General features: G+C 39.1%; 1 protein-coding gene across 5 annotated transcripts in view; it reads left to right on the top strand.

Moving 5' to 3' along the window:
- ANO3 (anoctamin 3) overlaps nucleotides 1-25,329 on the top strand; it is a 177,776-nt gene that overhangs the window by 35,721 nt on the left and 116,726 nt on the right. Inside the window, exon 1 of one of the 5 annotated variants that reach the window (XM_051776596.1) lies at nucleotides 6,257-6,419. The exons of 1 other annotated variant lie outside the window; for it this stretch is intronic. Coding sequence is in view for 1 of the 4 variants with exons in the window: in XM_051776593.1 (XP_051632553.1) it covers nucleotides 7,818-7,863 (46 nt within the window). In the remaining 3 variants the exon portion in view is untranslated. Of the gene's footprint in view, nucleotides 1-6,256; nucleotides 6,420-7,741; nucleotides 7,864-8,063; nucleotides 8,364-17,032; nucleotides 17,106-25,329 lie in introns of those variants that run through there. 3 more of the 5 variants (XM_051776593.1, XM_051776601.1, XM_051776594.1) reach the window with 3 other exon arrangements.

The following is a 25,329-nucleotide window of genomic DNA, read 5'->3' on the forward strand; positions in this document are numbered from 1 at the left end:
CTTGCTGTTGTTTATTGCCAAGAAATTCTACTTTATTATTTTCCTGTCATCTGAAAAGCAGATGTCCTCAGAACAAATAAATATCTGATCACCATTAATATTTTTAATGAATATTTATTCTCAGATTACTTTTCTTTTGCTGCTGCGATAGATTCAGTTGTATTTTTTCCTTACCTCCTTACCTGAGGAGACTAGCCCTAAATGTATAATCTGTAATATCAAAGTACCATAATCTTTAATATATTCAATGTTTCACTGGACAATGAACACTCAGTTTTATTGACTTTATTCCTAAGTAGATCTGTTCAGGTATTTAATAACCAATTCCTATTCAGTGGAAAATAACCTGCCACTATTTACATTGGCCAGTGGATGTCAGTGTTACTGTACAAATATAACTAAAAATAGCCACAGATAACTTTGAATAATGGTATCAATGAATTAAAGCTAAAAGAAAAAAAGCCTCTTGTTTCTTAATAAGCCATTGTTGATGTGAATTGTTACAGCTGGGGATCAGAAAAAAATATAAGCCATTAACCTATTCCACCTGTTGGTTGGGATGGGGTTAAATCCCCTGGTTGCTAAATATAAGGGGGAGACAGCCTGTGGCTGAGTAGCTCTGCCAGCCTTCTCCTTATAGCTCCATCATTATGATGTGACTGGAAGCATTTTTGTCATATGCATCTACTCATGTGATGGGAAACATCTTTTATTCAGAAGCTACACTTACATTTCAAAAATATGCATTGGATGCTATTATAAACTATTCCATGAATACTGGGCAATGAGTTCTTTTGTTAGGCTGCAGTGTACTAAAAAGTAGAATCAACATGGAGTACCAGGTTCACATAATTCCTTGACATATTTTTGGCTGCCTTTTGTCAATAAACTCCTAATCACAAAATTTATTCATTGTTCACTGCTATTACAACACCAATTAATGGAGGAAAAGTGCCAGTAAAACCTCAACTCTGGACATGAGGAGAGCAGACTGCTCAGGGAACTACTAAGTAAGATACCCTGGGAAAATGTTTTTGCGAGTGCTGGGGTCAATCAGTGCTGGTACTGCAGAGTTGGCTAAGAATAATCTTTCTTGCTGTTTGTTTCAGATAAAATGTGAAATAAGAAAACTGAAAAGTGTAGTAGAAAAGAAAAAATATGGCAATGTAGAAGTTTGGCTACCTGGAAAATTTGTATAGGCATGTAAACTGGATGCTGCTGTTATAATTCTGGTTTTCCCTCTTTGCCTGTTTCTTGACATTAATGCTTTCCTTATAGTCTCTTTGCATTACTATCAAAGGGTTTTTTAGCAACAGACATTTCACTTCTGTATAGGTCTGTTCCAAGGATTCCAGTGTACAGCAGGCACAAGAACGAGGAACTCCTTAGAGTTCTAGTTTGGCGTTTGATCCAAATATTTTACAACAGAATTGAGCTTCTTTACTGAGGGAAATTAAATTTTAGTAAACATACAAACTGTAAGTTTCTTTCTGTTTCTCATGTTAGCTGGATAAATTAATGCCCAAACTGCAAAAGTAAGTCTATTCAGGGAAATTATCAGGATACAAACGTGATCTACACAGAAGTATGGATACAACTGCAGTGAGCTACAGAATTGAGTTCCAAACACTTTATATCAGTCAGAAAACACAGTCAGTTCCATGGATATAAGGACATTCTATCTATATCAAGAGAAAATGTCTCTCAAATTACCATAGAAATGAAATATTAAAATATGGAAATCAGTGAGACTTCAAGAGTTAGTGTCTTAGCAACACTAAGTAAAATCTTTATAAAAAAGTTCAATTTTTAAATTCATCTATTACACTTTAGCATGCTTCATAATCTGCTTTCTAGACCTTCTCCATAGTGACTGACAGCTTCAGGAGAGATGAAGGGCCTCCTCATTGTGCTAGTGTCTGTGGCAAAATTCTGACTGTTTTCAGTAAGATCAGAACATTTGCAATCAATTTTACTGTAGATATTGAACAAGATGAATTTTGCATTTCAGAGCTTTAAATAGTACAGAACAGCCCTTCCTGAAAGAGAGGGACTCAATATTCTGTAAATCTTGATTTTTCATACTATTTAAATGTATGACACAAAATCTGAGAGAGAATAAATAATTTTGGGTGCTGCTGTAAACATTTAATGTCCTTACTCAGACAACATTTTAGAATAAAAAATCACCCAGTTTCAAAAATTTTCTTGCAAATTGATTAGAAATTGTATTTTGCAAAAATTTTAGAAATGTTTGAGGAGGGACATTTAATATCATCTTGCTGTTTTGCGCTTTGACAAGCTGCATAAGCACACATGCAACAAAATTTGTCATTGCAGATATGACAGAATTAACTCAACTTTAGAATTTATTTTAATTAAAATTCAAAACTGTGTGTCTGCCTGCGGGTTTGAATTTATCTGGTTCCAACTCCCTTGCATGTGCTGTTTATTACTGTCATGGTTTGAGATAGCCCCAGAATCCAATTCCCTAGCTCCATCCCCCTCCCACATCTCAGCCTAATGTGAGATGAGTTTTTCCAGACAAAACACACCAGACTCAAAGTGGGGGAAAGGGAATATATTACAATGACTGTACAAATAAATACCATATCACATTATACACATGATCACAAACTATCTCTACCATGACATATGTATTTACAATGATCAGATCTCTTCTCCCCTCCAAATAAAAGTCCAGGAGGGAAAGAAGGACAGATCCCTTCCAGTCTCTGAACAGCAGCATCTTCTGAGGCAGCAGTCTGTCTTCTTCTCCACATGCAGCAGCTGATAGCTGGCTTTCTGCCAGCATCCACGAGGGAGGTATCCAAGCCTCTCTCTCAGCCCCATCGCCTCCAACCGAGGGGTCTTCCGTGGGCTTCGTAACCCCAGACAAGGTCGTATCACCACCTCATATCACAAGCACAGGGGGGTCTTCGTGACGGTCTGGTATCTCCAGGAGACTCAAGCTCCTCCTTGCAGGGCCTCTGTGCCCTGCCTTCAGGCTGCCACCGTGGCAGCAGTGCGAGGGGGGAGCCAAGGTCAACTCCCCCTGCATTCCATCTCGAAGCTCTCTAGCTCCCTTCTGCAGTGCATGTCGCACTTCAAGGCTCTTTCAAGTAAGAGTCCATCATCTTCCTCCTTCCAGGAGGTCTCAAAGGAGTTTTGGGGGGCTGGTACAGTCTTACCCCCAGAACTCTGTCTCTCAGGCTGCTGGCTCTCTTTTCCTCGGCTCTCCTTCCAGGAGTCCTTTCTCTGGTGCTGCATGTTGCTTCTGCTGCTCCTTCAGTTCAGGTGTTATCTCTCCTGGCTCTCTGCCACCGTTTCTCTGGTCAGTGCCGGCTGCTGCTCTGCGCCCATGGAGAAAACATCTCCCGGCATAACCACAGACACTTAGTCCAGTCTAGCACTGTTCCAGGTCTTTGCAGTTCCCCCCCCCCCCCCCCAGCCAGGGGCTGGGAGGCCCCAGAGGGCCCGAAGGGCTCAGAGCCCCTTCCTCGTGGCTCACAACATGGCCACCTCTCCTGCAACAACCAAAACTACAGCTCATCTCTTCTGGTGAGCTTGTGATATGTTTACATTTTTTGCAGGAGCGCCCATTGGACAGAACTTCAAAACTTCCAGGGGTTTCCAACCCTTGAGGTCTACCACTTTTCTTAGCCTCTGGGAGAAAACAAAATCCAAACCACTACAATTACATCCTTTATATTAACCATTGCAGGTTCAACCTCCTGTTTGGGAGCTTTACCACTGCCATCACCAGACTGGGTCAGACACAGCTTAGTCAAGGCAAATTATGAAAACCTTCAAGGATAGATATTTCACCTCTTTTTGAGTAACATGTTCTTTTTCTATATTACCACTGCTGTAAAAAGTTATTCTTAGTGCTCAATCTGAACCTCCCATGCCATCATGTGTGGCTATTGTCACTAATCAGATCATTTACCACTAAAAAGAGTTTAGCACTGTAATCTTTGCATGTGACCTTCACATAATTGTAGGCTGCTGGAACTCCTTAGTTTATTTTTCAGATTAAATAAACCCAGTTTCTTCAACTTCTCACAGTTTATGTATTGTAGACCCCTGACCTTCTTGGGCAGCTCTTTTATGGATATTTTCCAATTTTCTAACACCCTTCCTGAATTGAGTGGATGTGAAGTGGGAAAGCTAGACACAAAATTGCAGGTGCAGCTACAGTCATGCCAAGTAAATGGGATTAATAACCCTTTGATCTGTTGGATACATTTCTCCTAAGGTTTCTTTATTTGTGATGTAAGTGCACAGTTGGCTGGTGTTCAAGCTGGTGCTTCCCACAACCTTCAGGTCCTTTCCACTAGAGCTGCTGCTCAGCCTGAATTGATGTATGGGGATTTTCCAGGTGCAAGGCTTTGCACTCACTGAACCTCATGAGTTTCTTTCAGAGTAAGTTTAGTTTCCTTTCTGGACAATAGTTAACAGCTGGCTACAGTTAACTTTTAAGGTGGTTATATTTCTTGAGGAAATAATTGGCATAAAACACATCATAGATTAATTAGATTTTAATTTAAGGTTCTGTTTCTTGTGACATTCTGAAAAGCACTATGGAAAAAGAGAATTGAATTTAAAACACATCTCTCTCATAGCCTGTTCTAGTGGCAAAACAACTCAGTCCTCCTGTTCTTATCATTCAGAATTTTTACCCATTTCAAGTAATACAGATATGCATTGAGCTACATGTGTCATGAAGGAAGACCAAAACAGCAAATCTTATTTTCTAATCTCTTCTGAAAAAGACTCTATCTCATGAAAAAGGCATGTCTACCTATCAAAGAGAATTAACCCTAATGTCAAAACTAAATACCTAAAACCTATGTAAAAACTCAGCAAGATCAACCTTAAGCTTTTTAGTTGTTATTTTGGTTCTTTGATTTGTAGAGATAGAAGATTTTGGTCTAGTTCTGATCTCTAGATCACTTCAGAGTTTTCATATTTTAGAAAAGATTTATAAAATCTTACACAGAGATAAATGTAAGACAGCTTAATATAACTAATTATTTCAAAAGATAGGGTATTCATTAGACAGCATGTGTGATGCCAGATTTTTATTTCAATAAGCTTCAGAGCCAGTGTAGCCTGTGCATATGAAGCCTAGGAGTGTATGCATTTCCTACATATTTTAGCCATCAATTCTTAACTGTTCTGTTATCTGCACTCTAAAAGTACCTTTGAACTGGACCAATCTCTCCTTATTTACCAAAGAATTATCTTTCCAGGTCCTCATAGGATCATATTTTACAATTATCCAGCTTAGTCAGTTGACAGTGTGAAGGATTTAATTTAAAACACCTTCACAGAGATATTATTTTTTTTTCTTCTCTTTGCAGACCTTACCTCCAGCTGTCGTATCTGTAGTTTCATGCATATGTGCCATTTACTGTTAAAAATAGAGCTTTGTTATTAAAAAAACAAGTAGAAAAATAGCTATCTCCTGGTCTCAGAATTTAATTCTTCTGCAGGGTTTCTGAGCACTGCCTTACCCTGGCTTTCTCTTCCCATCGTTCTGTGCATTAATAGTGTCAGTTAAATCTGCTTGAACTCAGGAGTTCCATAACTCTTCATGAAGGATTGTGGACCAGAAATTAGAAGGACGGCCATGAGCACCAGGCAGCTGACAGCCTCTTTTCTAAGATGAGTGTGATAATCTCTTCCAGCTGTAATTTTACTTATCAGCACCTTTTCTTCCTCTCTGCATTTTGTAGATCATTATCATCGGAGAGCCGGTAATAGCCCTCTTTTGTTTTGCTCTGGTAAGAGAAGGAGCATAATGTATGCTGCTCTTCCACTTCACCTTCAAGTCAAAAGGTATCAGCCAAGGTTTCTCAAAGAAATAAATCTGATCTAGAACATGACAAAGGTTTAGACCATTACAGTGGAAGAACTACCCTTGTTGTTTGCAGACTGCTTACGATTATTAACTACCAAGTTTATAGTTTTTATTATACTATCTTTTTTTTTTTCCCAGTGACTCTCAGCTGTAGGGTATAGATTTGGGTTTAATGCCTGTGAATCCATTCTAATGTCTACAGTAAAGCTTGAAAGTAAACAAGGACTTAATTCTACCTCTTCTATTGCCTTGCTTCTACTTTGCCAGCACTTGTTGATCAACAAGAGTCATCCTGGCTGACTTATTCTGCCATGCAACATCTATAGTGCTGTCTCTCAGCAGGAAAAAGCTGTTCCCAGCAGTTTTCCTGAAATTGCAGGAGTGCAGAGGAATGCCTCATCTATTATCTCCAGTGTGCAGAGCCACCAGAGAATGACAAATGAGTAGGATACACAGCACTAGAGCTTCTACATCTTTTCCGAAACTAACGGACAACAACCCTTCTGCAAATGTTCCAAACAAACCCCAAATTTGGTCAGCTACCCATGAGGAGGTAAGTTTATTTTTTTTCCCTTATGGTATCAATGGGATGTGTCAGCTGCATGTTATATAAGAGCAGTGCCTGTTATACTCTAGAAAAAAGTGCTGGAGAACAGTTCCCCCGTTAGGATGCAATTTTTATTTTGCCTATCTGTCTGTAAGAGCCCATGGATGGATGCATTGGTTTACATATGGTTGTTTAATACTTTTTCATAGAGGAAAATCATTCTTATATTGGAACAGAAAGTGTGTATCCATCCTGGTTGTTTAACTACATTGATATAGACTAAGTAGCACAACTTTATAGCACAGACTGGTCTGTAGTAAGGGATGGCAATTATGTAATTTTCTAGGCAGATGGTGTACTACAAGCCCCAGTCAGCTGTGGGAAAGTTCTGCCTTTGCTTTACTGTCAGAGGAAATTCCTTGTACATCAAGCACACAAAGGAAGCCACAAACTTTGAAGGAATGTTGTAATCTGTGCTAACTGCACAGGTTACAATAGGTGATTGAATTAACTTCTGTTGAGTAAATAATGTGTGTTTCTTCAAATGGAGGAGATGGATCCTGTGAGATGCAGGCTGGACTGAATGAATTTAGGAGAATCAAAAAAATAGAATATTGTAGTGGAAAAGTTAAACCAAAAACATTTTACAGGAATTGAATTATACTATAATAAAACTTACTCTCAGAACTCAGAGATTAATGTGACCAGAGAGAGACAAGGAAAGAAATTAAAACCTTTAAATTTGAATTGTCTATCGTCCAGAATGAAGCTCTTGGCATACACTGTGGAGAAGGGGGAAATTGTAATATACAAGTAGGGTAGAAACGGGCCACATCGGGCTTCAATGCGCAATTTAGTGTCTTTTTGTAAAAAGCTATCTCCAGTAAGATCGAGACCGTAAGTTTACTAAAATGCATTAAAAAGAAAAAAGCTGGTAACGCAACTCGGGTCCGCGGCGCTACGAGGGGGGGGGGGTGGTGGCCACCTAACACAAACTTTAATCGCAAACGCCGAGACGTCAATGCATCTGTGACATTTTTACTCCGCTGCCCTTCGCCTCGGCGGGAACACCTGCCGTGTGCTGAAGGGAGCCGAGGGTCCCGGGCGGCAGCGGGGACACCGCACGGCCCCCGCGCTGCCCCGCCGCAGGGCAGCTCCCGCGGACCGGCGGCCCTGCCCCGGGCAGCGGGCGGAGGGGCCGCCGCCGGCTCCGCGCCCGCCCCTCGCCGCCTCGGGCCCCGCGTTGCCGCCGCCCCCCCTCCCGCCGGGCGGCTGCCGGCGCCATTCCCTCGGCCTCCGCTGCGCGGCGGACCGGGCCGGGCCGGGCCGCGCCGCCGGGCTCCTGCCGCCCCCCGCGCCGCCGCAGCCGGCGGGCTGGCAGCTGGCGGGCTGCTCCCCGGCAGGATGGTTCACCACTCGGGCTCCATCCAGTGCTTTCGGCAGCAGAAAGGTCAGTGCGAACCGCGGCGGTCGCCGGGAGGCCCCGCGCGGCTGCGGGGGCGCGGGGAGGGGGCGGGCGGGTCTGGCCGCGGGGTCCGTGCGGAGTCGCCCGCAGGTTCCAGGTGCATCCCGTGTCCGTGCCCGCTCTCCCGCCCGCGGGTGTCCGCATGCGGGTCCTGCTCTGGAGGCGCGGGGATGCTGTCGGGTGTGTTTGGCTGGGTGTGAAGTCATGAGGCTGCGGCGCAGGGCAGGGAGCGCGGGGGGGGAACCGAGCTCTGCGCGACCCGGCTGCTGGGGGGGACCCGGGGGTCCTCGGTCCGGCCCTGACCTGACCCCAGCCCGGCCCCCCTTCCCCCTGCCCAGGCTTTTCTCCCCGAGACGCGGTGCTGCTTTGGTTCTCGGCTGCTGTACAGGTGATTCTGGAGATGCCCACGCGCGTGATGTGGAAAGGTCGTTCACCCTCTGGAGTTCACTGAACTTCCTCTGTTCCTCCACTGCTGCTGTTCCTGGGTTTGTTTCAGGTTTTAGTCTTCGTATCGTGCTGTTTCCCAAGTATAAATGTTGAAGAAGAATGTTAGCTGTGATTGTGAGTGGGGCTCCGGTGTTGAAAATGCCCATACAGCTTCGGTTCAGTCCATCTATTGGGTTGTTTGTTCGTTTGGGTTTTTTAATTGGCAAACAAAAGCTCTTGCTGGTCAGCAAATACAAAGGGGAATTTGCAGTTGGAATAGCAATCGCTATAAAACCTATATTGTGTTCATGTTAGAAAAAAGGTAATTCCCTTAATAAGCTTTATTTATTTTTTTTTGTCGATCCTGGAACCAGTATTTTTACTGTATTTTTTTCTCTCTAATTTTACTTTGACAGATAAGATACAACCCAGATTTCTCTCACTTTGTTCTCTTTCAGTCGTTTTAGTTGTTAACAAACTTTTTTTTTTTTCTCATAGCATACTATGCCATAAATTATGATTTGAAATGGTATTCCTTGTACATAAATCATGAGGTCACTTACTGGATTTTGCCTCATTCAAGTTCTTTTCCTTGAATGGTTAGTTGAAAATAAATAATTCAAAGCACTTATTCCATTCTGGTAATCCCATAATAAATTTACTTCCTTGCATTTTTTGCATTTTATGCCAGTCTCCTGTGGGGTAATGAGTGGTGCCGTTTCAAATTGTAAGAACTCTAGTTTAGTCAGGCTCAAATTAGTATAAAAAAATCTTTTTTTCGACTGTCAGGTCTGTGTTTATAAAAGCATTAGGTGACTTGGAGCCACAGCATTAATTATTAGTGTTTCATAAGAAACTATGAAAATATGTCTTATATTACAGAAACAATTTGCAAGCTCCAGAATCGCTGTCAAGGCTCTTCAGGAGCAGTGCAGCTGTTCTGTAATGATCTTTGAAAAACCTACCCCAGAACTAACTGTCAAGTGTTCTAGTTCTGTGTTCAAACTCACGATCAATATGCCATGTGATTGATGAAACTGTATGTCTGCACCAGTCATAAAACAAGAACCAAGTGGGTTTTGCCATTTACTTTTTGAGGAGACTGTTCTTCTCATCTCCTTATTCCTGAAGAAATCCTGATTAAGGTGCGTTGCCACTCGTAGTGCTCAGCAGTAGCCAAAACACTGGGGTGTTATCAGCACCCTTCTGGCTACCAATGCAAAGCACAGCACTGGGAGGGCTGCTGTGGGGAAATGAACTCCATCTCTGCCAGACCCAGTAAAAGGATTGACTAACATGAGTATCCCAAACTTCTCATATGCAGTGTGATATGTGCTAAATGCATGTGAATGGGTTCAGTCTCTGTTTTCCTCAGCCTAAAGCTTTTAGGGATGGGGGAGGACAGCTTGAAATCTTGGGCAAAAGGCTACAGCAAAATTAAGCAAACATAAATCATAATCAAGAATTCATCTTATCATGAGGTATTTCAAAAAAGCTGAGTATCTGGTACTCTGAAGTTCATAGGCACTGATCTCATCGTACCTTTTTTTAAATTTCCTATTTTTGTCAGTCTTCTATTTAAGATTTATTAGTTCTGTTATTGCAATTTGTTACTGTAGGTGAGATTTTGACTAAATGCATTGTTTGTTTTCTAGCTGCTCACAAAACAGTGCCCTAAATTCCCTTTTTTTTTTTTCAGAATCAATGGTAATCTTCATGAAATGGCCAACTGCCCATCGCAGCTGTGCCATGTATGCTTCACTTGCATTAAGACCAAGGTTCATTTCTTTGGGGGAATTGATTGAAAAGGCATAGTTTTTCTGTGGACTCTTGATCATATAGGAAAGATACACATCAGCAAATCTCATATTTTCTGAAAGCAAATAGAAAATGATTTTAACCTTTTTAGCAACAGAACCTACCTTTTGTCAGGTAATATAATATTCAAACTCACTTGCTGAAGAGGGGTAATTTTGAAAATGGGAGACAGAATAAGCTGGAGAGCATTTTCTTCCTTACCTACTCTGAGCATTATGTTCTAGCTGAGAGGAGAAGTTGTGGTTTCAGTACCAAAGCTGTCTTTACAAGGCTTGGAAGAATAAGAAGACCAAGTTCTTCAGTCTCTTGGGTGTCTAAGAATCTTCACCTGGGAGGAGAAAAGGGGCGGGGGGAAAGTGCATTTATATCCCAAGGATTTCTTTCTGTTTAGAGTTTAGGCAGTGTTGTTTTTTTAATTTATCTTTTCCCTCTTGACAGAGTGAGGTGGTGTTCAGAGTAGGAGGCTACCATTATGCTCCTTTTTGTCTTGCTCTTTGTTCAGATTGTGTATGCAGACTACAAGCCTCAGTTTTCAAAAGCTGCAGTAGAGCTCAACACAGTGTTATAAAAAGACACTGAGAGGGTTGAAAAAATGGATCTCATTCTTCTTCACCCCCACAATTCTTGTTCTTCTGCACGTATCCAAAGATATGCCTATTGAAAAGAGCAGTGTCCTAGAGGTAGACTAATCTGTGTCTCTGCACAGCAGTATGTTAGATCTGTTGAGCCATCTGTGTAGTATTTTGTGGCTATTTTTAACCTCTGCTTTGGCAGAAACAGCTTTTTCTGAAATTAGTTTCCTCAGTAATATTCTCAGATAAAAAACGTATTATTAAATGTATACCTTTATACTTTTTACTCTTTCAAAAGGTGATGCAACCTATGGCCTCTGAGGAATTATGTCAGAGGAAAGGGGTAGAAAGGTTTATTATTTACTGGTTTATTATTTACTAGTTTCTTCCCAACCATTCTTCACAAAAGAAAAATCGTCATCCTCAGAATTTAATATACAGGTTTGTTTAAAACTGCCAAGTAACTGATAGTTATTCATGAAGGAGAAATAAGATAATGTTGCTGAGAACAAAGAGAATCTCCATAGATAGTTTGTAGCTTAATAATTCCAAGGAAACACAACTCATTAGGAATCAAAATCTTTTAAATGTAGGACATAAAATATATGGCAGCCTTACAGTAGATTTTGTGTTTTCTGTAATATGCTTGTTTAATTAGAGGGCTCTACTGAAAAGTTATATCCTTCAGAAGGAAAGGCAACATAATTTGCAAGAGGCTCTTGTAACAGATACTTGATGCTGAGTGGGTTTGAATAAACCTGTGTTTAGGGTGCAGGCCAAGACAATTACAATGCTTAAAATTTTAAACACCTAGGACTTTAGTCCTGATACACAGACTGCAACTTCCTGCATACTTTGCTGGGTGCTTTCATTGACTATTGTTTTTTTAATACCCCCGTCAAAGCTTTTAAATGAAGGAGTTCAGTGCTGGGAAAAGGAAAAGATGTCTGTGCCTTAAAATTGAGTTGCTTTTATCTTGGTGTATGAGATTTAGGAACATGGACTGCAGATTAAAATCCAGTGGCTAACTTGGGATGCTTCTCATGCTGCCTGGTCAATGAGTCAAGAAGGAGTTCATCAACTCCAGTACCCAATACCTCCTTGAGAGTACTGATTGAGCCTCTCAGGGGGTTTATCTTGAAATAGCTTAAATTAAGACTTCTGAAGAAATCAAGGATCTCCCTAAAAGACATGTTCTAAATCTGAACTCCTGATCTGTGCCAAATATTTTGCTTAATTTTATATATTAGCCACTTGAGGCTGTACTGTGGTTCTGATGGATTGAGGGTTGGCTTGAGAATCTGTAAATAGCTCTGCCTTCGTGTTGTTTCGTTAACTGGTTTTGTTAAATCACTTTGGGATACTTTGAGAACTACTGTTATAGGGTAGAGTGTTTTGTTGTGGTTACTTTACTCGAAGATCTTGATGACCTGTGTTCTTTATAAAACAACTTGTGAATTGAATTTACATTTCTTGTGAATTTAAATGAGGATTTGTAAAGATCACATTTTTTATATTGCTCCAGAGTTTTCATTATTCAGAATCTGGACTTGTAATTAAGAACCTCATGGAGAATTCTCCAAGGATGTTTGATGCTTCTGTGGCATGAGTGAACCTAGTAAGCTTAATAGTCCAAAGAGACTGCTGAAATTGCTGAAAGATGGAATTCTGTCATACAAAAATTTATGAGAGATTGTGACTCTTTGCTACTGTCTTCCAGAGCAGAAAGGCCAAGTTTCTGTGTCAGTGTGAGTAAAGCAATTTTTTGGGCTCAGTTCTTCAATTTTCATGCCAAGGAGCACTAACATATACAGAAAATATCAAAGCCATCCTCATCTTGACTCTGAAAGCTGAGAGCTATTAATAAAGTCCCTTAAAACGATACCATATTCAAACAGTGTCATTTATAATGCTCTTTTGGGGCACTGAAGAGCAAGGTCCAGTGTCTAATGAGCCTGTGTTTTCTCTTACTTGTGTTGCCTGGTACAACCACTATCTAGAATTCACTTCAGCTTTTTCACTCAGACACCTTTGAAGGACCCATATGTCTTTTTATTCTGTATTACACTGTTGTGGGTTGTAACTTCCATAAAATACAAAGATTTTTTTAAAATAATAATTAAATGCAATGTATTAAACCTTATATTATGCAGGTGCATGAGTGCTGTAGAAATAAGTCAGATATGATTTCTTTTTTTTTTTTTCCCCACTGAATATTTTAAATGAGAAAGCTAAGGATATCAGAAAATTTTGGTATGTTACATAACTGTTATCTGACTACAGACGAAACACTGTGGTAAGATGTCTGGGCATTTGCTTCTTACATTCTGGTTTAAGTATAGCTTGATATAGTAGCATCTGTGGGAAAACTTTGTACCTATTCCGAAGCTTTTCGAAAGGCACCTGTTAAAATAGGCAACCCTTGCCATCAATCATTTGCTTTAGAACTCTCACCCTTTATACTTCATTGAGTATCACTATAAAATTGCAAGTTTGTGATCTGCTTTCATATTTTGGTTGGTTTATTCTGCTTTTCATAGATTTTTGAAATTTGCTAAATGAGTATGATAAATTAAGCAACTCTGGCAGTTTAAATTCTCTTGAATATTTGTAATAGTAGTTTCAATATATCAGCTTTTGTTGGAAAGTGTTGCAACAAAGTCAGCAGTAGTCAACATATTTTATGATTAAGGGTATTTTACAGTTCCAACAACCATGAGAAATTGAAGCATCATTTTAGGTAATAGTACCAAGAGCCCTGCATTACAGTTAACACAGGTGGCTAGGGAGTAACTGGAAAAGTAATGATGCCCTTTTTTGTTGTTTATTTTCCACTGAAGAGTGAGGAAAAATATAGCCATTTGTATTTTAGACATACTGTGATAGCAGAAGGTAGCTGTGCTAAATTCCCAAGTTTGCTGAGCAACATGAAGATCTCTTGTTTTCTGCTTCTGCCTGTCTGAGCTGAAGAGAGTGTCCATGTTGTCCTGAGTCAGACATGCAGTGGGGTTTGCAGAAAGCATCATACATGGGGTTACCCGGGTTACAAATCTTAAATTCTCTTTTACCAAACGTTCCTTCTGGAATTAGTTCAGTTCTGTATATCCTACAGCATATGTTACAGTGGATTATTTGTTGGAGGCAGGTGTAACTCAAAACCAAGCTACAGTGTACAGCAATATGTTTTAACAACTCTGAGCCTCAATGAATGCAAATTCATCACTGTTTTCTCAGAAAGAGACTCTGAGTCTGCCTCAGTTTGGGTTATCATCTGGCTTGTGAGGGCTTGAAGCCAGTGCAGTTACTTAAGGAGGAAATTGTTCATTTGTCTGACTGGTGAGGTCACAGTTTAATTCACAATATATCTGACTATTTAAATGAGGTTTTGGGGAAATTGATATCTTAGTTATCCTTTTCTATAATGTCTAATATACAAACATCAGGCAAATAGCAACATTTATGATGTAACTGTTTGATCTGTTTAAAGGTAAGGTCGTTTTGAGGAGAAAAAAAAAATCATGAAAGCATGCTGAATTAGATTTCATCTGTAACTCAGGAAAAGGAACTGTAGTTTGAATAGTATCTGCAGAAATCCTTTCTGAACAGCAAATCGCCACTGTTCATATGATTTTTGCTGATTTCTTTAAAAACAACATAGGACGGAAACATACATGTTTTTTCTTGCTTCTTGGCCGTTATTCTCACTGGATTTCTGTGTAGCAGCCTAGCCCAAGAAGGATGCACAAACAAAGGAATTTAGAGCTCTCTCAAATCGCCATTGAAAAATTCATAAGAACATCACAGTTACACAAGAGTTATAGTCTCGGATGCTCCAGATAGCTCCTGTGACGCTGGCAAGCTCTGGAATTAGAATATGTTTGAAATGTCATATTCTGTTCTCTGCTTGTCTGATTCAGTACAATTACTCTTGCTCAAGAATTTCCTTACTCCTTACAGTTTGTTTGTTTAGCAGCTTCACCAGTAGTATGTTTTTATAAGCCAGGAGGTCTGATGTGTATAATATTTGCATTCTCTTATTTTTCTGCTTTATTAAACTGAAGGAGTCAGTGCTTTTAATGAATTATTTTCCCGAACCATTAATCATTTTGATTTTGTGGGAGGAGGAAGTTCCTTTTTATTTTTGGGCTATTTTGCGTTCATCCTTCAGCTTCCTTTTCCGTGTGGTTGCTTTAAAAGTAACTTAATAGAAGGAGAAAGTAGCAGCAGAAAAAGCAAAGGGGGTCAAACAGTGAAAATGCTGGGAGAAGGAGGCAATCCTAAGAATTTCCAGAATTTTTGAATGAGTTGAGAGATTACAGGGAGGAATTTTTAAAACGCACGCACAAGGAGTTAAAAAATATAGATAGGTGAGTATTGATGAAGAGATACAGAAACGGTCAGTGGGCGGGGAGGTAGAGAGATAAAACAATACCAGGCAGTGAAAGCAGACCAAGCACATTGGACAGACCTCTCTGTGTAAGCAGCGCTCCTTAGCTGGGCAGGCTGAAGTAGGACTGCACACCGGGGATTTGCACATATCACACCAGAACACATAAAGCCACGTCAGCTGCACCAGCTTCAGCACTGAGGATCGACTTCAAAGGCACTCGCTAAAAGAAAGGGGACGAAGTAACACAGACAGACAAAGTTCTGGTTTTGAAGAAGGTGATATTGTGGGTGTATGTACCTGAGTGCAAAATCTGTATGGCTGAATACTCTGCAGAGGCTGTATCCTTCAGCTGATGTATGCAAGAAGATGCAAGATCTGTGCATTACCATTTCCTCTCATATCAAATAGTTCTGGTTTGGTATTGGCATCATATGCGAAATTGAAACATGGCCAAAAGTGTTGCTGGATTTGAATAGTCTCAGTGAAGAGGACTGAAGACCCAAATTCTAACATGGAAAACTTGAGTTTTGTTGATACATTTAAAGCTAGATATGAGATATACATGTTTATATTTAAAAACCTTGCTTTTGATATATATTAAGCATTCAATTAACATTTGTATATGTCTGAATGCTGATCTTTTCCTGAGGAAAAACATTTATTTAGTTGAAATTCCATTGAACACTGTCACACCTGAGAGTCTTTGAATTGCTCACAATCCAATGTGTATAAAGATTTTTCAAAGAGGCGGGTGAGCGCTCTGTCTGGGTTTTTGATAGTGCTTGGCTATCTAACAGCAATTGCTAGAAGTTGTGCTCCTGATGATGTTTGCAAGGTTTTGGAATTCAATGCACTCCAGTACTTTAAAAAGTTGACCCTAGTTACCTAAAGCATTTTTTAAAACAAGTCTTACGCTCACCAGAAAATTATTTCTTAAAATATGAATTTAGACCTGAATAGCTTCTCCTGGTTCCATCTTTTATAGATAAATTTGTTATGTGGTTATGGCTAAACGCAGAGTTTGCCCTGAATTTTGACTGGGGCAAGGTACAAACTTCAGAACAAGATATCTAGTCTCCTGAGTGCCACTGGTAGATAGTGTGTGTGTATCATTAAAAAAACTGCAAACTAAAGAAGGTGCAAAAGCCATGGAACTCTGTCAGCAGCTCTCTGCAGCACATCACAGGCTGGGGAATCCCTGCCTGGAGATACAGGAGACATCCTGGGATGCAGAGTTAGAAGAGCATCTTAGCACTGTACAACACTTGTTAGGGGAGGAACAACATGATGGAAAGAGAAATAAAGGCGCTTTAGGATCATCATTTTGCTCTCACTACAAAACATTTTTGTAATATGTGAAAGCAAGGATTTTTCAGATAACATGTTTTTATTATAAGCAGGTGCTGTTGTCTATTCAGCAACCACCAATGCATTGCTCTCACTATTGTGAAGTGCCTTGGTGTATAGAGTTCCATAAACAAGGAGGAGAAAGATTTTCAGAAGCATAAATACTCTGGAGGAATAAATGAATAATAAAAAGACGCTTAACGATGTTGCTATTAATAGTTCACACTTTTAGGAAACGCGGGACTTTGAAGTTGCTGTTTCAGAAATCCAGCATCTAAATAAAAGGGGAAAACAGAGTGGAAAACCAGCCTATCATAAGACAGTAGTTATTGGTAGTAGTTATCACTTTTGCTGGCCTTCCTGAAGTGTGGTTGGACTCCAAGATTTTCACAGTGTTGGTAATTATGTTGAGTGTAGCTGAACTTAAATAAAACTTTGCCATAAAAATCTAAGGGGTGTTGTCTGCACAGAAGCCTCACGTACCCTCACTGGTAACAGTGGGATTTCAGTGGATGTACCAGAGATTCTGATTGGATTTGCTTTTATGGGGTTTAGCTGTGAATAAGAAATGATGCTCCCTGTATCTCATTAGCAAATATAAGTAGTGGATGAAGAGGTATTAGTAAGATTACCTTAGTCACACTCCAAAATGAGGAGGAGAACAGGCTAACAAGGTGAGGACAATGCTTCAAATTTTTATCTTCTGAACTGTCAGAGGTTTGTCCACATCTGAGGCTTGAAACAAATACCTTTTAGGATATTGCCCTGAATTAAATATAATGTGTCGGTAGGGAGTAATCTAAACTTTCTGTTCTTTTTGTACTGTAGGAATGGAGCATCTCCAGCTTTCGATTATTTTATAATTTAGGAAATCTCAAACATGAGATTGACTTGTATTTGATCTGAGGAATAAACAAAATGTTTTGAAATTTGCATTCATAAGTGTTTGTACTTTAATGGAAAGGTTTTCTTCAGAGAGAAAAATGATTCTTCAGATCCTAATGACAAGGCTTTAGGTCTGGTTGTCAGTCTGACTGGACTGTTTTTTACCTTGGCTGCAGCTTGTAACTTTATGTCCAATTGTGGCATGTTGGTTCTAGAGTGAGTTATCTGAGGGGCCTACTAATGCCAACATCTAATTCATATATAATCTATTAGAAATTCTTAATACTTATGACTATAGGTATTTGCTGTCAGACTTTTGTGCCTAGGCATAAGGAATCCAAATTTCTTGCGAGCCTATAATGGAAACAAGGCAAAGCAAGGTATCAAGAAATCAATTAAGCTGTCTAGTTGGCATTTTTACCCCTTTAACAAGTCAAAAAAAAAAAAAAAAGAGAGAGAGAAATGTTTTCAAAACAGGTATTCTTTTAATTTAGAAAAGCATTTTTACCAGTGCTAAATTCTGAGGCTTTCCAATTTCCCTTTCAGCTTTCTGGTACTTTGTGTAGGAGACTATGCTATTATGAACAGCGTATGACAGGTATCTGTTACTTTGTGCTTCTCGAAGCCCTTTCATGACTTTTGGAGAGAGAGGGAGGGAATGAGAAGGTGGAATTTTTTGTAAGTGTCTCTCTCTGTTCAATACGTGAAGCTCTTTCTTCTGCTGCACCCATCTGGGGATCCTTTGCGTGACACTGGGGCCCTGAAATAGCCCGTTACTACGTGGTTATGAGATTTTTAGTTCATTGCCAGCATGCTTGTCAAGCTGCCAAATGTCATTTATATTTTATATATCCAGTATGTATGTCCAAACTTGAGAGGAAGGAAGCAGCTATCGGTGCAGAGATGCCAGCCTCAAACCACCACTCTTACATTAGTTATGTGAACATTAATACATGGAAAGAAATGATCACACCTGAATTCAAACCACCAGCAGCTTTGTCCAGAGCATTTAATAGATTTCATCAAAAATGTCCTCAAAATGTATATTTTCATGAAGAATACATTTTTGTTAGTCTTTTAGTTTACTTTAGCCTGTTCTAGCTTTATTAGGGTAATTTCATCTTCTTTTTTCCTCTCTTCATTTGAAATTCACTGTTTTCCAGAGAGAAGGGTTGGAGGGGAGAGGGGCAACACTCCATTTTGTTGCTGCTGTTATTATTAATTTTTTACTCCTGGTTAGGTGATTCTTTAATACAGTTTCCACTAGAAACTGGGTATGAATGTGATTTTGGTTATGTGGTTTCTTTCCCACGCTGTTTTCCTCTTTATTTCATGTCTTCATTTTATTGGGTAATGATCTGTCTTTTGTAGGCATAAGGTTTTCCTCACTGATTTCATTGAAATGTCATTTTATACTTTGCTAAGTCACTGCAAAATACTTTTTTCTAAACATTGAATATAAATACTGGATGAAGATATATTTTATGCTACACAATAATTGTTGAGTTACCAATTTTATGATTTTTTTTTTTTAATCCTTGCAAAAACCAGTCAGGTATCAGAGGACAACGTGAATTACTGTTGCAAGCTTTCTGCCAGTAATTCTGAATGTTGCTGTACAGGTGAGCTTCTGGATTAAGTGTTCAAAAAAGCAGTTCAGTATATGTTATTAGTAAGACTTCACTCTTTTTTTTATTTTTCCTAAGAGTTGACAGCAGAGATGCTAGTAAGATTATAACTTCATATGAGATCCTTGTATTCTAAGAAGTGAACCAAAGTAATACATTTGATGAGAACAACTTCCTCATCTATCAACAGAACAGTATAGCTTTAGGGTGCTGGTAGCAGATTGCCTGTTATTTTGCCTGCAGATTGTGTGAGTTTTAAAATGACATAGCTCTGATGGTCCAGTTCTCTTCAGATTTGTAAAATATGCTTTTGTTTTTCGTTTTTCACAATAAAGCATAGCTAAGAATCTGACTAGAAATTACCACTCACTGCTAGTAATAAAAGAAGATTCTTTTCTTTTTTTTTTTTTTTTTTTAGTTAGTACAATAATCTGGGCATCTAGTAAGTAAACATTCTATCCTACTGCATTATGGAAGCAGATGGAGACTGATGGTCTCAGTCAAAGAGCCTGCACTGAAGAGGGTAAAGGTTGGGGGGAAGAGAGACTTGAGAGACTGGGAAAGGGGAGAAGATCTAACCCTGGTGGTTATAGGCCTCCAGCATGTCGAAGTGTCCTGTACAGGGGTGCCTCAAAACTGGGTGCTGTTCAAAGATGTGCCTGCAGGAGGGTCAATTAGAGAGGAATAACCTCTTCCCTTGACTTCTTGGCTTCAGACTTACCAAAGCAGGTCAAGAAGGAATCAACCTTTGCTTCTGCAATGGCTCACTGCTGACTCCCCTGGGAGTCTTCGTGTTGAGAGGTGCAGTGTCAATTGTTATAGCCGACAACCGTTGCCATGAATTTCTAAATTAAATTGTTTTGTTGGTTTTACCAACAAAATAAGCAGGGAACTGTTCAAAAGAAGCATGCATGGCTCTGTTATTTGGTGTGGATGATTTGGCTTCTGGAGGGGTTAGCATAGTCTTGAGAAGCAAAAGCTTGTGAAGTATTTGAATAGGTAATGGTGTGAACAGGTCATGAAACTTTGTTTCCAAGGCTCCAAATACTGAATGCCTTCTAATATAAAATCCTGACTGTAGCTGGAAGTTCTTACAGGCACAGATGACTCAAAGAAGGGCAGGTCACCAACTCTAGATGAGCTGTGCTATTTTAATTTACTTTTAACCCAAAACACTGATTGAATTTAGACTAAAAAGCTACCATCAATGAAATAGCTAATAATGAAGTCATATGTCCAACTAATAGCAAAACAAAAGGAGAATAAACCCTCACCCTCCCTAAAACAACCTTTCTATTTTTTTTAGACTTTTCCATCAGTGTGTCAATTTGACAATCAGAAATAAAACTAGCAGTGATTTCACTACTTAAGAAAGCTTGAGTTCTTAGGGCAAGTGGCTCACCCTCCTGGAGTCAAATATCGAAGTGCACAGAGTTTACAGGTAGAGCTTTGCAAAAAGTTGAAGGCAACTGAATTCGTTGAATAGGAGGACTCACACCGAACAAAAGCAGCTGATGAGCCTCAAGAGATGCGAGATCTGTATCTGTAACCACTGTTATTTGCCTTGGTGTGCAAACCAGGATGATGTAGGTGTCTTTAGATGCAAGGCAGAATTACATCCTAAAACTTTCCAGCAAGAAGTGTGGTTTATGGGTTTTTTTCTTCCCCATATCTTTTTATTTACTATGTTCGTTAGGGTTTTTTTAAGTTCATTTTTTAAAAAATAATAATTTAAAAGCTTTTAAAGCACTAGTAAACCATTCCATTAGTGTCTATGAATCACACCTAGGACTCACATAACTTAAAAAAGTATTAATGACTAAACCAGTAGTTATCCTTTCATTAACTGTGTTTGAAAGAAAAGGAAAACTTTGTATGCTAACTGGTTTTGCAGTTTAATGTTATCACTGACTCTTTTGAATAGGCATAGTTTTACTGGAGTTCTTTTTCAGTCAAATTTTCAGTCAAATTTCACTTTCACTTGACACAATTTTTTTCCATGAATCCAACATTTAATGTGTGGAATGGCTTTTCAAATCACGTATGTAACATCCATTGTGATTCAGCGAAGGCAGAGAATATTTTACATCTACTTTGAAGTTCCATTTATTAAGCGTTCAAAAGTTAATCTGCATTCAAGTTATCTGAGTTCAGTGACCATTCTGTCCTCCACACTTGATAGATCTCCCAGAAAATTTGAGTTCTTTAAATGTGAGCTTTCTTGGCACTGCTTCATCCAGTCTTGTTTGACAAACTTAAAAGATAGGGTAGCGCAAACAATTTTTCATTCAGCCAATTTTTTTCCTAGCAAAAAGAGAAGCTTTGAAGAAGTTTAAATTTTAGAATAGTAGAGGAGTGAAAGCTCTTTTTTTTTTTCCCCTGAAGTTTTCACTTTAGAGGTTCTTTTCTTTACCTTAAGAATAGAAACAAAGGATTTTTTCAATTTAAATAAAATAATTTTGAGACAAAAATGAGTGATTTTTCATCTCCCATGTGTATCAGAAAAAACAGACTTTAAATCAGTTGAAGGAATTATGTAATTTTTTTTCAGGCTGGTTGCTCTGTACCCCATATGTAACATCTTTACCATTTTGCATAGGCCTATTCTAAATGGCGTTGTCAGGGCTCTAGAATAGTAATCTGCTCTTTTGCAACTGCCTCACTAAAATTTTGTATGAATATTATAGGAAAGCACCGTGCTTTTCATTTGTTTTAAGAAGATATTCCTGTAAAGGTTGTTTTGTTTTTTTTCCTGATAAGATACTGTCATCAGTATCTCTTAGTGGTTCAGTAATTAGTCCAGCAAGAGTGTAATCAAAATGAACTGCTCTAGTGATAAAGTGTTTCTAATGGTAGTGTGCAAAGGTTTTCTGTCAGCAAAATGTAATTCCCTTAGTATCTGGAAACAACTTTTGAAATCAAAGGCTGAAAGGCTGTGGAGACAGACAGCTGGAATCACTGCACCAGAAAATGTTTAATCTTTTGGCTTCCCTGCAAATATTGAGTAAGATTAATTTTTTATTTTATCTGAAATTGAATCTAAGCAGTTGGTCAGATGTAGTATTGTGGTATTAATTCAGTATCAGGGTTGAAAATCCATTTGGTGAATTTGATTCATTTGGGAAATTTAGGGTTTCTTTTTATGGTGGAAGTAGAAATGTAGCTCTCATTGAAAGATAGTTTTACTTTTAAAACCACTGGCCAAATTTCCTATAATAAGACAAAATAATTGCTCCTACATAAAAGGGGGAAAAAAAGAGAAAGAATGGAGTTGTCATTCTGGTTTTTTTTCTTTTCTAAAATGTATTCCTATTTCTTTTGCGATTTTACCTGAAGGAGTATAAAAGAATTGTGGGTACAGCTGCAGAGCTTTCAGCTGAAGCCAGGAAAAATGCAGAAGTTTTACAGCATCAAGGGAATGCTTCTATTGAATTGCTTCATAGCAAGCATTTTATAAGGAGTTAATTTGTGCCTTGTTTATGGCAGTCAAACTCCAAAACGCGTTTTTCAAACAGGGAATATATAAAGGTTATTCTCCTTTGTCACTCCCTTGTATAATAGCATCTTGTTCCTTCTTTGTTTTTTTCACCCCTCTTTCAATGTCAGTTATTTACTATGGAGAGGTTTGTATTTGGCACACTGTTAGTACCATCTCAAGGGCAAGAGGATTTTGTTTCCACTAGTTTATAGTAGAGCAAATAAATAGAAAAAGAAAAAGGATTTGTTGTTTCACACTTCCTTATGCTTTTCCCAAATGTTATGACTATACTTCAAAATACTAGTTCTGGACAATGTGTGTCAAAATGCAATAAAACTTTAGACAGCTTAAGACTTTTAGTATGTTCATGAGAAGGAGCTGCTTTTTTGTCTGACACTTTCATTATCAGAAACACTGCAGTTTAATAAAGATTCACAGATACTCCTTTCCAGTGAAATCTTCTTTCTAGGTTACTTCTAGAATGTAAAATTCCCCATCCCATTTCCATTTCTGTACATCTGCGTACCAAGGACAAACCACACCTTAGCTTAACCTGATACCATGGTTATCCTGTCCACATACATACTTTTTTGCTTCCACATTAACTTATTTGTATTGAAATAATACAGAGATGGCTCACACATAGGGAAGGGTTTAATTTTCTGAAAGGTGAAGCTGTGCATTGCCTCCATAATGAACCTATATGCCCTGCCTTAACCACACTAGGTAACATGACTCTTTATACCTTCCTCTAAGTTTTTTTTGTTTTTATTTTAGAGAAACATTCAGAGTTATTGATGATTATAAAATTTTATTACTGTACTGTTAAATGATTCATTTTATACCATAAGTAATTGGGATCATTAGGGATGTCCATCTTCAAATTTTCATGTCGCAACCAGAGGGTGACAAATTTCTTCACTGAGAGTGTGGTCAAACACTGGAACAGGCTTCCTAGAATAGGCCTATCAGTCTTTAAAAGGCATTTGGGCAATGCCCTTCCTCGCGTGCTTTAGCTTTTGGTCAGTCCTGAAGTGCTCAGACAGTGGTCACACGAGATGATTGTTGTAGGCCCCTTCCAACTGAAATGATTCTATTCTTCCATTCTGTTCTAATCTAATCTAAATTTGTTTTCTTCTGCTGAGACTAGGGAACTCTTCCCTGCTTGTTTCTCTCTGGCAGTGGCAGGTTTCTGGGTGTCGAAGCTTCTAACATGAACCAAGAAGTGTGATGGACTTTCATAACGCCCAAGGCATTTCACTTTCTCCCGATGCAGAAGCAGGGTGTGCAAATCAGCTGTCATCTTGAAACTGCTTTTATTTCACTGGAGTCCTGGACAGCCTCAGAGTTGGACATTCCCACGTGGTACTTCAGATAGCCTTGGAAACACAGTAGCTTGTGAGGAGATCCATTTCTGCAGCTGCCTTTCCGTTAGTCTTGTGTTGGCCTTCCTTCAGTCCCCCCCAGAGGGCCTTGGAAGGCTTGGAGTCAGTATGGGACAAACTATGGACCTGACTGGGACAAAAGGCAGCCTGCTGCTTCTGTGGCTGGGAGGACAGGAGAAACAGAAAGGTCAACAGCTATGCCCTTGGAAGCCTAGGTCAGTGTCGTTACAAACGATAAAAAACCAATAAATTGAAGGCAACTTTGTCATTTTACTTGGAAGACACTTGCTTTCCTCCATCTGAAGTGTTCTTCATGGCTCATGAAGTGAAAGGAGGCATCTATAAATATAAATTACTAGAAAATGATTGCCAGGTCATGTAAATCCCAGTTTGTCATTGCTTTGTATGCTGATGCTCAGAAATGGTTGTCAGCTGAACATTGCTGTCTTTAGAATTAATATATCAAAAAGAATACTTGAAAAGAGCCTTTGTATATTTTATCTCTTCTTCTCTCTTTAAGAGAAGAAATTATATACTTTAAGGGTATATTTCTTTCAAATAGGTTATCGGCCCTGGCAATTTATTTAGAAGTTCTGTTCCTTCTACTTCCTTTATTTTACTCTAATCTGTTATTTGTGATGAGAAACAAGATTGCTGAGAAAGAAGAGGCCCTGTGACATAATATTTCTGCTTATGCTAATTTCATATTAATGACAGTTCTTCACATATCTAACTATAAACAATATGTTATAACCTGTAGAAGAACAAGAGGGGGTTTTTGTGAACCACAAATTTTTTTTATGGGTGGTGGCAGCAAGAGCTATCAATATTTAGTCTAGCTGGGAACCTAAGCAATATAAATTCAGAGGAGCACTATAAAGTTTTGTCATAGCACTACATAAAATTTTGGACCCATTTTTGTTGTCTTAGTAAGTTGTGATAGAAAGGCAGATTTTTGCAGTCATTGAGATGTAATGATTTGCCTACATGATGGAATGAAGAAAAGAGTGGATGGTGAGAAGTGATTTGGAATGCTGTTAGCAACTGGTCTCACTGTCTTCTTCAGCATGACCCCTTCTTGGGGATAGCTGTCAGGTTGAGAGCACGTCAGCTGTGATGGCTGAAAGAGTACAGATATGAAGTAAAGTTCTTTAGTGGCCACTGTGGTTGCAGACCAGTATTCAGAAAAAAATTCAAACAAAACCAAACAGACCTTAGGCTCACAAAAATCTCCAGCATTGAAGTATCCTTATTTCTGAAGTCCTGATACGGTTGATCAACTACTGTGGGTGATTCACTAGATCCTTGTTATATTTCTTGGCTAGATGATAGCCTGCTGTTTAATCAGCTTTTTCTGGGTCAGCATTGTTCTTGCACTGTTTGATTTTGGCCCTTAGGCCCACACACTGTACTGGGTGGTTAGAATGGGCTTTTTAGTCCAGTTTCACTGTTCTAAATTGTGCTTCAACCAAACTGGATGGTATTCATGCTGAGCTAATGCTGATGAATTTGTAAAATCTTG

The sequence above is a fragment of the Manacus candei genome, unplaced genomic scaffold, assembly GCF_025592945.1.
Source record: "Manacus candei isolate 608988 ecotype Guabito, Panama unplaced genomic scaffold, ASM2559294v1 h1tg000009l, whole genome shotgun sequence".
Classification (NCBI taxonomy): Eukaryota; Metazoa; Chordata; class Aves; order Passeriformes; family Pipridae; genus Manacus; species Manacus candei.